The sequence below is a fragment of the Poecilia mexicana genome, unplaced genomic scaffold (genome assembly GCF_051168715.1).
Source record: "Poecilia mexicana isolate PSO_F unplaced genomic scaffold, ASM5116871v1 scaffold_1, whole genome shotgun sequence".
In the NCBI taxonomy this organism is placed as follows: domain Eukaryota; kingdom Metazoa; phylum Chordata; class Actinopteri; order Cyprinodontiformes; family Poeciliidae; genus Poecilia; species Poecilia mexicana.
Window position 1 is genome coordinate 23,930,388 of NW_028263370.1, and position 14,737 is coordinate 23,945,124.

Consider the following 14,737-nt stretch of genomic DNA (forward strand, 5'->3'; position numbering starts at 1 on the left):
CTCCTCGCTACATCGGCCGATCTGCACCAGATTTTTGGTGCATCATTGGGGAGCGCTGCAGAACTCATCGATGAGTACGGCCTGGCGGACGGGTGCGGGAGCTGAGCGAGAGCCGCTGGCGGGCGGCGGTGCTGGGACCCTGCGGTGGCCAATAGGCCGGAGCGGCGCTGAGCTGCGAAGGCTGCTCGAGGCTACTTAAAGCTTTAATTAAAGTTTATTTCTGTGGCTTTTTCATTTGTTTAGTTTTTATTAATCTGCCTTTTGTCCATTTATCATTCCTGAACTTAATGGACATTTTAAATGTACTCCAATGACCCGCTATTGAGTTTCCTGTCAGGTTTTGCATTTTTCCTTTCAATCCCACAGGAGATTTATAATTAATTAGATTTTTTTTTTTTTGTTAAAAATGGCAATAGAAACATTTAATATTACAATTGGCAGATTTAAAATACAACTTTTAGGTTTGATGATCCAATTTCCTAAAGGAAAACTTGAAATACTTGTTAGCTGCTCTGGATCACAGAACCTGAACAGATCGGACTTCAGATCATTCAGAACAGAAACCTTAGTTTTTATGGAGGTGTAGCTCAAGTTTATCCATTCATCCATTATCTGACACACTTATCCCACGAGGGGTCATGAGGGGTCATGAGGGGTTCTGGTGCCTATCTTCACACACACACCTAAGGAGAATTCAGAGAGATCTAGCTCATATGAATAATTATTAGACACACTTATTATTTGATTAAGTATAAAAACTTAATGTGTTCTTTTTCCATTTTTCTGTAAAGCACTGAGATGATCACTTGTGCAGTTCCTGGAAAACAGGACGCCAACTGGACTGATTTTTCTGTTTTTAAAATACATTTTAACTTTTCTCAAAGAGCTTGTTCAGGTGATGATAGCAGGATGTTGCCAAGTGATTTTCATTAAAACATCTCATTAAATCAGCCAAGAGGTAAAAGGCTGACCACAAATAGGTCTTCTAATTGGACAATGGTCCATCATACCACCAAACCAGTTATAAAGTGGCTTAAGGACAACTAAGTCAATGTTTTGGGATCTTTGTTACTGCACAGCATAGAAGTGAAACATTTTGTTTCTCTACTCTTCGTGTTATTTGACATGACGAAGATGCTGGACTGTCTTATTTTATGGCAGCAGATTCATCAACGTTTTGTGTTCTAAGCTGTGGAAACTCTTAGGTTTGCACCAGTAAGACGGTTCCTACTCCACCAAGTGTCGTCTTGCTCATCCTAACCAGAGATCAGCTGCTGCACATCGATGCTACCAAACATGGTGAACATCCGAGACGCTGGGAGGGGGAACTGTTTCAGGGATGAAGAGGAGGAACTGAAGGAACTCCAGCGTTTTGTGGTTAACGAAGGAGCCCAGTGCAGAGACGGACTGTGGCAAAGAGTTTTAGTAAAAAATAATAAGGAGCTCTTGCAGGAGAAAACCCAGGATGAGCAGGAAAATGGAGCAGAATAACAGAAAGAACCAGCAGAGAACCAGGCAGCTTACACAGACGACCTGCAGTATCTATAAACCACCTGCCAATAGCTAAACTAGTAAAGTTACACTCCTCTGATCATGTCAAACAGTTAGCTGGTTAACTCCATCTGGAGCTGACTGCTCAGTGTTGGGTCACCAGAAGGTCTCCACATTTACAGGCACATTAAAGTAAAAAACAAAACTTCTTTACATAATTGTACAGAATAAAAAGTTAAGTTTTATAAATTGAATGCATATAAAACATTTGATTCTAATGAGACTGCATTTTGTCTAGTCTTCCTCCTTGTGTTTCACCACTGAAAGAAACTTCAAGAAGTTGAGCGTTCCCCATGGGATGAAGGTTAATTAGCAGCGCTCTCTTGTTTACTAGAACCTTACACCTGATCTGACAGGTGGAGGCTGTTTACATGCTGCGTTTGAAGGAACTTTATGCAAGTAAAAACTAAAACTCATTGATATTCAGACTCCAGAATACATCTTTGAAGAAATCACTGAGGCAGCGATGATTGACGACCACCTAAATCCTCCACATCTTCTGCACAGTTATAGTGGAATTGTTTCAAGATTAATATCTTCCAAAAGAATATGTTTTCTTTGAAAACATTTCCTGAACTTCTTTTTATCTAAAGATTAAACATCACATTCAGACTGAAAAATGAGTCATCAAGAGCAGAAAAATGTTTAAACTGTAGAGATTCAGATAAAAGTTGACACATTGGCTTCAGAGCCGAGTGGCTGGATGAGTTTTATTGATACGGGTAAATAAGTAAAGGAAGCTGCATTTTTCTCCAGTGCTAGTTATATTTATGGGGGTCAGTGTATTGGAGTCAGTTTTTCTTCTCCTGACCTGAATAAAGGAAACACAGCACTTCTATTTTTATCTTCAGAGAGACGAACAACCAGACGAGACCTGCTTTAACTTCCTGAACTCAGCTGTGATCCAGGTCATCCTGCAGGATTTTCAGCACATTCAAGTACATCTAGACAAATTACAGTAGAAATAAATGAATAGACTCATCTTATTAAAATATGTTGTACAAAGTAAATACACACACTGCGCTATATTTTAATCTCTAACATTTCTTACTGTCAGCTGTTCTTGTTTACAGTAGATGGAAACCCAGTCTGATAAAATCCAGCCCATTGTTCTACGTTTTGCTTCGTGAAGGCAGTCTGGACCCGTGGCTGTTCAGAAGCGATTGCTTCCTGGAGGCGTGGCTTCTGTTAATGAATTAAATTTCACCTAATGCTAACATCTGGCCACAACGTATGTAATACGCCCATTCAACGCTATGCCGTTTACCAGAACTTGACTGCTCTGTGAACAGCCATCTGTGGAAGTGCCAATCCGAACGAGGCGCCTGTTGATGTTCATTCAACATGCTGAGGCGTGAGCAGCACAGACTGAACGGCTTCTGCACTTCCTCCGCTGCCATCGATAAAACTACAACCTATACAGGCAGACTGTGATTCTAAAACAGCTCAGAAAATCATCACCATCATCCTCCACAACTTATCCTTCTGTTCTCTGATTGGCCCAGCTGACATCCAACCAGAGCAATCCAAGTTAATGGGAGGAAGTCCAGACGCAGGAAGGCAGCAAGGCCAATGAAAACATTCACAATTCATTCCTTCATGAGAGACTAACATATTTGGCTAATTCCTGATATTCTGGTGGTACCACCAATTAAATTAAAGGAACTCCAATGTATTATTAATGAAATTATTAATAACTTAGTAGTCATAATTAATAATTACACAAACCAAATATTGATGCAAATCCTGGAGTCCCAAGAAGATGAACAAAACCTTGAAATGTTTGAATAATTAATTTACATAGTATGAGTTTTCACTTTTTAGAATAAATTACTAACATAAATGAAGTTTCCTCTAAATATTTGATTCCAGGTGATGCAGCTGTAACCTTCATCACAGAACAGCAGGGCTGGATTTTCTTCTGCCAGCCAGGGACACTTTATGTTTACAGAGTTGTAAATCGATTTAAACTGGTAAATCCACATCGTCCTCAGAGGACCGTGAATATATTCTAATGTCGGCCACACCACTGATGACAAATCTGTGCTTGGATAGGATTTTAGCGTTTCAGGCTGCCTTTGAAAGTTTGAACGACTTCTCTGAGCTGCCAGGTTTAATTTGTTTTCAGAGGCCTGGGGCTCAATCAAGGAGCTTTTTCTCATTTCACACAAAGCCAGAGAAAAAAAGCCCAAAGCATGCAAATCCTAAAAATGCAGCGGAGACGGCCCTAAACGCCTCGCGTGACTTCAAATATAGCAATCACTCACATCGACTGATATATTCCTTTCATTCCTTTAAATCCAGACTGAAGATCTTGTTTAAAGGGATTTCAGAGAATGTCACAGTTTACAAAAAGCCATGAAAACAGAAAAATATTCTCAACATATTACCAATTTTCTTCCCTTGGGGAACCTTTCAGGTTTACTCTGGACTGTATCCATGGAGAGTGAATGCGTTGCCATCTGATGGGTGAAACTGGTACCATTTATCAGAAATCATTGGTGTCTGGGTTCACTGGGCAGTGACATCATCGGACTATTGATCGGCTCCTGTCACAGAAAACCTGATTTAAGACCCAGTGACGCATTTCTACTGTGGCAGCAACTTTAAACGCTGCGCGCTGTCCGCATCCCAGGAGGATGAAAGCACATCAAGTGAAAAATGATTATTTTTCAAGGACGAAACGATGCAGTGAAAAAGTATTTACCCCCCGACAGAATTCTTCTGTTCTTACTCTCTTAGCTCACCTAACTAAATACTGCAGATTATCAAATAAATTGAGGTCAGACAAAATAATGTGAATCAAATTAGTTCAGTTATTAGAAAATAAAGCTATTCAAGCCACGTACATGTCTGAAATAGGGTGAAAGATTTTGAAAATCAACATCATTCTTCAATCGAAAGAAATTTGAAAACAGGAAAAAAAAGTCTCTGACATCTGAGTCTTAAAATAGTTACAATCAAACTCTGGTCCGTCTAAAACCTCTGACTCTGTTCGGTCAAAGAATAAAAGCAGGAAGTGGACTACAGCGCAGGGCATTCTGGGTAAATTCTACCAAAATAAATGAGCCAGTTTAGCGCTAGCTGGAGAAATGGTTTGTGATCTTTTACCAAAGACAAAATGGAAATCTTACAACCTCTGAAATCTGACATTTTTGTTTACATTTCATGAAGAAGGAATCCACAGCCTCCTCGAAGGAGGACAGAGAGGATTCAGTTGATCCAAGTCTAATGGACTGTCAGGTGGGAAAACAGCCTAAAGCACCGTTTTCCAACAACAGCGTCACCCTGAAGGTGAGTGATGGCCTGGAGCTGCCGTTCTGCTGAATGAACCATGAACTCTGGCTTCAGCAGAAGCTCCTCCATCAGGACAAGGATCTGAAGCACACCAAGTCAATGGTACCAACTAGTCAAAACCACCAAGGAAAATTTCAGAGTGGCCTAGTCAAAGTCTGAACTTAAGTAGGGTTAGGATACTTGGGATGACCTTAAACAGACCATTCATAATAAAATGCTTCTTTGTGGCTGATTTAAAACAATTTTGGGTGGATCAAAATTCCTCAACAGTGATGGAAAACATTCATTTCTACTCATCACAAGCGACTAAAGAGCAAAATTATCCATAAACTATATTTTGTATTTCCTCAGGTTCTGACTGATACAAAAATGTGGTTATTTATCTGGAAACTGAGAAAAAACAAAACACCAAAAAACTGAGTATACTGAGTATCTGAGTGGAGATCTGGTGAACCAATGGGCCGAACCTGGACTGAACCTGGACTGAACCTGGACTGAACCTGGACTGAACCTGGGCCGAACCTGGACTGAACCTGGACTGAACCTGGACTGAACCTGGACTGAACCTGGGCCGAACCTGGACTGAACCTGGGCCGAACCTGGACTGAACCTGGACTGAACCTGGGCCGAACCTGGACTGAACCTGGGCCGAACCTGGACTGAACCTGGACTGAACCTGGACTGAACCTGGGCCGAACCTGGACTGAACCTGGGCCGAACCTGGACTGAACCTGGGCTGAACCTGGACTGAACCTGGACTGAACCTGGGCCGAACCTGGACTGAACCTGGACTGAACCTGGACTGAACCTGGGCTGAACCCGGGCCAAACCCGGACTGAACCTGGACCGAACCTGGACCGAACCTGGACTGAACCTGGACAGAACCTGGACCGAACCTGGGCCGAACCTGGACTGAACCTGGACTGAACCTGGGCTGAACCTGGGCCGAACCCGGACCGAACCTGGGCCGAACCTGGACCGAACCTGGGCCGAACCCGGACTGAACCTGGACTGAACCTGGGCTGAACCTGGACTGAACCCGGACTGAACCTGGACTGAACCTGGGCCGAACCTGGACTGAACCTGGACCGAACCTGGGCCGAACCTGGACCGAACCTGGACCGAACCTGGACCGAACCTGGACCGAACCTGGACCGAACCTGGACTGAACCTGGGCTGAACCTGGACTGAACCTGGGCTGAACCTGGGCTGAACCTGGACCGAACCTGGACCGAACCTGGACCGAACCTGGACTGAACCTGGACTGAACCTGGGCTGAACCTGGGCCGAACCCGGACCGAACCTGGGCCGAACCTGGACCGAACCTGGGCCGAACCCGGACTGAACCTGGACTGAACCTGGGCTGAACCTGGACTGAACCCGGACTGAACCTGGACTGAACCTGGGCCGAACCTGGACTGAACCTGGACCGAACCTGGGCCGAACCTGGACCGAACCTGGACCGAACCTGGACCGAACCTGGACCGAACCTGGACTGAACCTGGACTGAACCTGGACTGAACCTGGACTGAACCTGGGCTGAACCTGGGCTGAACCTGGACCGAACCTGGACCGAACCTGGACCGAACCTGGACTGAACCTGGACTGAACCTGGGCTGAACCTGGGCTGAACCTGGACTGAACCTGGGCTGAACCTGGACTGAACCCGGGCCAAACCTGGACTGAACCTGGGCCGAACCCGGGCCGAACCCCAGTCAGGCGCCCAGAGGCACCTGGGCGTGAACCGCGCCGCGGCTCTGGCCCCACACTGAGTGGATTTTCGCTCCACAGCAGCTGCAGGTGGACAAAGGCTTCAGGCTGCCGTGTGTTGGCCTCCACAAAGACGGAATGAGTCGGTCCAAGGACACGGGAATGTTATCAGCACTTTTACACCGATACGGCTCAGTGGGGAGAATGGATTCCGGATATATTAGGAACATCTGAGGCATTAAAAACTTTCACAACCAAAAAAAAAAAAAAAACCTTTTTTAGTCCTCGTGAAACAGATTAAAATTCTGTCTGAAGCCGCATATTAAAAGGCTTATTAGAAAGTCTCAGTTATAAGTGCTATACATTGATAGGAAGCTCCATCGGGAATATGGTTCATCACGATTCAGAGAGAGAGAGAGGGAGAGAGGCACAGAGAGAGAGAGAAAGAGAGGGAGAGAGGCAGAGAGACAGAGAGAGAGAGGGAAAGAGAGAGAGAGAGAGAGGTAGAGAGAGAGAGGGAAAGAGAGAGAGAGAGAGAGAGGCAGAGAGAGAGAGAGAAAGAGAGAGAGGGAGAGAGAGAGAGAGAGGGAGAGAGAGAGAGAGAGAGGGAGGGCGAGAGAGAGAGAGAGAGAGAGAGAGAGAGAGAGAGAGAGGGAAAGAGAGAGGCACAGAGAGAGAGAGAGGCAGAGAGAGAGAGATGTGTGGATCTCAGGAAACGCCAGCAGCGCCGCTCCAGACAAGCAGCAGCTGCGATGAGTCGGCCAGGATGAATTTATGCAACCTGGCACTCTCACTCAGAGGAGCTCTGGAGTAGCTGGCTAAATCAGAGCTTTCCCTCCTCCTCTCCACATCCGCAATGCCTTTCCATCATCCCGCCGCCCGTCACGATCCACGGCTCACCTCCGACTCCTGAAATCTTTTTTTTTTTTAAACCATGAACGTATTTTTAAAATGAGCAGCTCTGTGGTTGAACACAGTGAGAGGATCCAAAAACCCTAATTAGGGAACATTTTCAGGCCGTTCGTCACACCGAACAGGAACCCGGCCAATATTCTCAACATGGCGGACTAGTTTTGAGGATCTGGATGATATTCAAAGCAGTGAAGAATGAGGGACATGTTACATGTCGAGGTGAGCAGTGGAGACGGTTCTGAGGCCGGGGGTTAACCTGTGGCTCACGGGCCACTTAAAGCCCTCTGCATTATTTTTCCTGGACCAACTACAGGAAATCAAGGATTGTAAAAATGTGGAACTCCAGTAAATGATGCAGATGGACAGTGCAGGACTTTCACTCACAAAATAAAACCATCCAAAATGGAGAGAATAGATGAGACAACTATTTTTATTAACTTTTGTTAACTTTGAATATTTTGGGTTTTGCATCATTTTAATTTCATGGCCAATCTTTTAATCATCTTTCCGTTCTCAGACAGTGAAGCTACTTTTCCTGTTAGACTCTCCTGCTGCTCTCAGCTCTTCAGCTGCTGTCATGGCCGCTGCAGCGTCCAGACGATCCTCACAGACTCCCTGCTGGGACGGCGGCAAAAAGATGCAAATACTAAATACTGACTGGAGGGGGTGAATATTTGTCATATTTTAATATATTTCTCAATATTTTGTAGAAATTAATTTCCACTTTGACATTACAGGTTTCGTTGGGTTTTATTTTTATCAAAAAATCCAAATTCTGTTAATCATAATTGATTTGTAATAACAATAAAAGAATCCAAGGGGCTGAATACTTTTTATAGACACTGTAAAAGTGTTAAAATCCTGAATAGATGATGCTTCGCCTTTTTCTCACTGTGTGTTGAAGGATCCTAAAAACTGAAATACAGTCACGACTTTTCAGAGTTTTTTCCTGATCCTGGATGAAGATCTGAGACCTGGAGACGGACGGACGGGTTTTAATGTTCCAATATTCTTCAGACAACATTTTACTGTTTGCTTTTACTTTTCATTCATAGCATCACGCTCATTCATTTCTTTACTTTGACTTATTGTTCTCATGTTCTGTTGCTGGAACCCAGTTCGGTTGTTGACGTATGAAATAATTTGATGACATTAAACCGAATCAGATTCTCTGATGTGATCATTTCTCTGAGATCCCAGAGCCGCCTGCTTACGAGAGCAAAGCCAATTTTTAAATCAATAATGAGTCTGAATCTGTAAAACTGGAGACAAACAGAAAACTGGACGATTTGTTTGAGGAGATTTCTGACTTTGTGTTGTTACTTGTTAAAACGCTGACTTCACTGCTGTCCATAAAGAAATGGCAGCTTGACAGATTCATGCTCACGCCCATCACATCAATTTATGGGCAGAAAAATTTCAAGCTGTTACCTCATGCAGCTTTGCCTACTTCAGGCTGGAATCGCTCCCCGAGGTGCCGCTCCGTCTTCCCGGCTGTAAATTTTCTACTAATGTCCCGTCCACTCATTAAACTCTTCTCTCACTCAAAAACGTGAATCATCTGTTCACTCGTCTGTCTTTCTGTTGGACTGTCAGGCTTTTCCACACACACCTTTAATCATCCGTCCATTACGAAGCGCTGTGTTTTCTCAGGTTATTAGATTTATCACAGCGTTGGAGAGGCACCATTACCGGGATAATGCGGGATCATGGCTGGCTGCTCTGAGCTGAGTGGCCTCCTGCGACGTTCACCGCAGCGCTGCGTGTCTGCGCCGCCTCAGGCTGCCTCCCAGTCACAGGACAGATGAGAAACCCTTCAAACACTTTCCTCAATAAAGTCATTTCTAGTCAAGACAATAAACGTTAGCTAATATTCCACAAAAACACTTCACTAAAAGAAACTTTTCTTATTCAAAAATGGTTAATTAATCTCAAAGGGACATTAAATAACATTATTTAGCCAAAGGCAAATGAAAACAAAGTTTTTAATAAGCGTTTGGATTGACAGCTGGCAGAGAATCGAATATTTATTAAAGATTCATTATTTTGTCTCGGTGGAACCAGTTCAAGTCTGAATGATGAACATGCAGAAGAACTGAGGCTGAAAAAGCTCCAAGTCAGAGGGGAAGAAAAACGCCAAGAACAAAATCCAGAGGCACAAAGAACAAAAAATAATAAACCAAGAAACAGATACGATCAAACCTTAACTGATATGAACAAGAAAATGAAGGAAAAACACAGAAGAAACCCAAAACCCAAACACTGGGACACAAGCAGCTTTAAATATGTTAGTAATCCAAATGATTGTTTTCCAGAATATAGATTTTATTCATAACTTATGTCATAAAACTGACCTGAAAAGGTTTGTTGAACATGTTCATGACTTGAGCACAGCCTGAGTTTGAGCTGATGGTTTTGGGTTCAGAGTTCTGGACTGGTTCCACTAACGAGCCTCCAGCTCCAGGTTCTGATGGGCTCATGATCCTCAGATCTTCCTCTGACTTTACTTTCCCCCAGAAGTTTCAAACATTTAAGTGATTGTCAGTGTGTGAGAATCTGGATCCCGGAGCGTTTTTAAATCACGATTAAAGCCATGGGAAGTGTGGACGGCGCCTCAGCGGCGCCTCGGACCAATTTACTGTGTCAAACTCAGACGTGCTCCCATCATGACCTGCTGAAACGTGTCAGACTCTTACCTCCATAATGAACTCTCAGTCGCACTGTTGAGGTTGAAGTCAAAGAGTTTGGTTAGCATCAGAATTACCTGCAAGACAACAGAGGCAACAGTTAGGATGTAAATCTATCCTTTCACACATAAAGACGTTAAATTTACAGGAAATTTAAAGATGCAAATTCAAGGAACATTGTGAGGAAGGAAAAAATGAGTCCCAGGCAGATCAGCTGAGTCAGATTTCAGCCTCTTTCTCCTTTTGGTCTAAAATAATTAGACTATAAATGTTCAGCCTTTTTTCTCTCCAACTTTGTTCCAAGTAGAAGTGGAAGTTCTTTTTGTCCATCTGAGTAACTGGAGCTCCATCCATCATCCAGTTAAATTAAGTAGATTTTTCTCATGTTGACCCTCATCTATCACCGTTCATGGATGACGCATTCTAGACCTGCGTCACTCAGAGCGGCAGCCTGTTGGACCAAACCAGTCTGAGGAAACATTTCTATCCAGAAAGTTTGTGAATTAAACGGATTTGAATTTTTCCTGTTTTTCACTGACAGAAACACGTCGGACTCGTCCAGCTTCTGTTTGACTCATGAACAGTTTTATTTTTATATTTGATGCTTTACTCCATCAGCAACTTGATGCAGACACACACAGATGTATTTTATTTGATGTTTTCCATATTTTTCTCAGACTGTCACACAGCTGAATAGAAATTCAGACGTTATCCATCAGATTTATCTTCTGTAAATCTATAAATGTTTTTATCTCACTTGCTGGGGATAAATTTAACTTTTCATTCAGGATTAAAGGAAATCAACCAGATAAAAATGGAAACTTATTCCAGTCAAACATCATGCAAACATTTACATTTTTGCTGTCAAAGAGGATAAAAATCCCCAGTTTGTTTCATTGGTGGAAATGATCATCTGCTTTATTGCATCTCATCTGTTCTTGCTCCTCTGTCTGTTGATTCAATTGTCATTTTGCCATCGGTGTCACCTTTTTCTTTTCAGACTTTCTGAACAATTAGAGCATTTTCTAACCACATGTTGAGGGTTTAGAGTAGGAATAATAAAACGTGTGCGCCTTAGGGAAGAGTTGGAATAAGACTTTTTATGACTGTGTAACTTCTGATGAGGGTTGGGGGAACTGGTGAGGTTAGAGCAGGAGCAGTGGGTGTGATGGTTCATGGGGTCTTTGTGGAGGACAGAGGAGCAGGAAGGCTCTGAAGGCTGAAGCTGTTCATCAATCTGCTGCTTTGGCTCTGATGTCTGCAGAACACACTCCCAGACTCAAGCAGTCAGACCCAAACACACACACTGAATAAAAGCAGCTACATCTGCCTCAAATCCATGGAATTCACAATGCAAACAGTTTTTTCAGGAGAAACTTTAACTTGTTAATTTGACTTTAACTTTACCTGAATTCAGGAGTCGGTTTCTGCATCCCGTCTCAACACACCTGGATCAAATGAACGACTCGCTACTGAGCATGTGCAGAACGACTGGAAGCTGATCCAGGGATCCAGGCGTGTGGAGACGGGATGCAGCCGATAGAAACAGGACAGACGCTCTCAGTCCTGGTTAACATTAAACCTTTACAGAAATCACTTGGAGAGTTTTCCCATTATTCCAATTACATTTTTAATTCCTCAGAAAAATGTTTAAGTTGTCTCTGTTGGAAAACACCGAGTCTCTGTGACCAGCTGTGTCCAAAAGCAGAAGAGAGGAAATCTGAGCTGCTGCTTTAGAAACACTTCAGAGCATAAATACTTTCAAAAGATGGAAAATGGCTCCTATTATTTTAGTGTGAAGATGAAAAATCCACCAGTTTGTGTCCATATTAGTAAAAATAACTCATTAAATGTCACTTAGAAAAGCACTTTAGGTTCTGAATTATTAAAAATATGGAGGTTGATCAATTTAAACAGAGCTCTCAACACTTCATGTTTAAACTGTGTTCACACAGCAGCTCCTGATGCTCATTTCTGATTCTTTGCTGAAATCTGATTCCTTTGCAGGATCCTGAACGTCGACGCCACAGCAGCAGAATTTTGGGCCAACTTTTAAAATGTTGCAAAACAGAAAATCCAAATTGGACATGCTTCCATCCAGTGGTCTGGAGTGAATCAGCCAGGATACGCAGACTTTAATTTCTTCAGATGTTGACGCTACGCATGGCTGCAGTAAACAACAAGTAGCAAAGCAACAGCAAACAAGTGTTCAAACATTTCAGCAAAATTCAGGGAGTTATTTCAAACTTTGCTGTTTCCATCAACAATTTCCAATGTGAAACTTCAAAAATATGCATGAAACTGTTAATGGAAGCAGCTACAGATTTCTCTCATAGGTTTGTAATCCTGCTTTTCAGTCAGTGTCTAAACTGTCTTGTCCTGAGGTTCAGTTTGTAATAATTTTGTTTATTTAATATTTATTTGTTGGTTCTTTAGCACAGTATATTGAACAGGTATATAAATACTGCAACATGGTTTTTAATGACACATTTCTGATCGTTATGCACAGAGAAACATGAACCACGTTTCTCTGTCCTACTGGTTTCTTCTTTTCTTGTTTTAAAAACCAGTTTGAAATAAAGAAATAAATGAAATCTGGATTTAATCACATCTGGCTTCTTATGAATTATGACTCATGTCTCACATCAATGATGTAAAAGTTGAATCAAATTAAATTTTTTTAGGTGTGAATTGATCAGAACTGATGTGTTCAGACTCTCCAATTCTCAAAAATCAGACGCGGGTCACAGTGTTAGACACACATAACCAGTCAGAGGAAGTTAGAACTTTAAAAATGAAGTTTGAGAACCTGATAAACATTTATGAAGAATAATAATCAGGTTACTGATTTCTGGGGGGTTTACTGGCCGTCAGCCTTGTTAAGGTTTGTTAAAACGGTTCCTAATATTTCGTTCAGTGTGTCAGATGCAACGTATCGGATCCTGTCTTCATTTAGCTTTTCTTCCATTCAGAGGTTGAAGATAAAGTCAGATGTTGGAGCAAAACGTTCACCTTAACTTCCTTGTTGCTGTTTCCAACCTGACTGTCAAACATTCAACATAAAATCTACTTTTAATCTAATCAATCATATCCATGTGTTAATCAGAAATGTTCCAGAGGTCTTCTCTGTGAACAGACTCCACAGCTGCAGCGAGCTGCTGCCACTGCGGCTGTTTAAAATTATCCTCATTGTTTCAGACTCATTACTTAATCATATCCCATTGATTCCAAACACTGCTGGGAAAATCTTCTGGATTCGGTTGATGCCCTGAAGGTGAGCGGGATGAGTGAAAGTGGGTCAGCCCAAGTCTTCGGGGAAACAAGCCGAGGCAGAAACAACTTATTTGGCTCGGAGCGTAAAAGTGAACGCGGCGCGGTGTGTTTACTTTGTGACTGGAAGTGTTTGAAGCTGAAGATGCAGGAAAATATTGAGAGGAAACTGGATCCCGACTGTTCCGAGTTTACTCTGATAAGATCCAGGAGATCCACAGGGACGCGCTGCCAGTTAGTTATCTGATGACCTGCAGGTGTTCTGGGTAAGATGCTGCAGTGGTCAGTCTGAAACTGCCCACTCAGTGCATCACTGTGTTCTTATCTCTGACTGTTCAACAAAACTAAACACTGATGGAGTTGGAAACCTGCGTCCATCAGTTCCCCTCCGCATCGCCCTGCTTGTTGCCGTGGCAGCAGCAGCCAGTCACTCCATGACTTGTGTGACTTTGTGAAACTGTTGCGCCAGCATGAGGCCGCAGTGAGAACACGGCGAACAGATGCAACTTGGGTAGAGGAATTACACGGCGAGGTCGGGGGCTCCAGTGATCAGGCTTATTAAATATGCGCCAACATCTGCAGCCCCTGAAACCCTGCCGGCGCCATGGAAACGGGTCGGTGTCGGGCCGGCAGGGACTCGGTGTTCTGAACATTCACCCGAATAAAGACCCGTAACCCTGCATTGATCAGGAGTCAGCCTGGGGACGGAGGGGGACAATCACCTTAAAGTCAGAACCGTGCATGCTAATGCTAATGACCAACCGGGTCCACTTAGCGTCCCACCTGGAGGCTACATTCCCAGCATTCAGCTTCTCTTTTCGTCCTCCACTCATTATTTCCTTCACACATCACATCCTCCTCTGCGAGTCGACGTGTGTTTGTGAGAAAAGCAGGTTGAAGGTGAGGGTAATGGGGCAATTACGGCTTTAACAACTCTGAGCCAGTCGTTAGCATGTCTGGGTGCAGGTAAAGGTGAGCAGGTGTGTAAGGTTTTCCAGATCAGAGCGACACACAGCTCTCCGGCTCCAGGCTCAGAGGAACGACCTGTGAAAGGCCGCAGTAAAGTCTCTCTGACTGAAGGGCAGAGTCTGCTCTGGCCGTCTGTCGGCTGCATATGGAGAGAAGCAGGCGGTCGTCAGCCAGCGGCCCGGTCAGATGGGCTCCCACTGGAAGGTGCATATGTTCCTCACTGGCGGTGCCAGTTGGGCCCGGAGGCTCCGTACTGTAAATACACAGACAGGCTCTGTGGAGGATACCTCTCCACAGGCCGACTCACTTCTGATGCATGAAGGCATCAGAAAGACAAAACC

At 43.6% G+C, this 14,737-nt stretch overlaps 1 protein-coding gene across 1 annotated transcript in view; it reads right to left on the reverse strand.

Moving 5' to 3' along the window:
* The window catches only part of sorcs1 (sortilin-related VPS10 domain containing receptor 1), a 108,501-nt gene that overhangs the window by 63,859 nt on the left and 29,905 nt on the right, over positions 1-14,737 (reverse strand). Inside the window, exon 2 of the mRNA XM_088006824.1 lies at positions 10,167-10,234. Within this exon, the coding sequence (XP_087862950.1) occupies positions 10,167-10,225 (59 nt within the window). The 5' untranslated portion in view covers positions 10,226-10,234. The remainder of the gene's footprint in view (positions 1-10,166; positions 10,235-14,737) is intronic.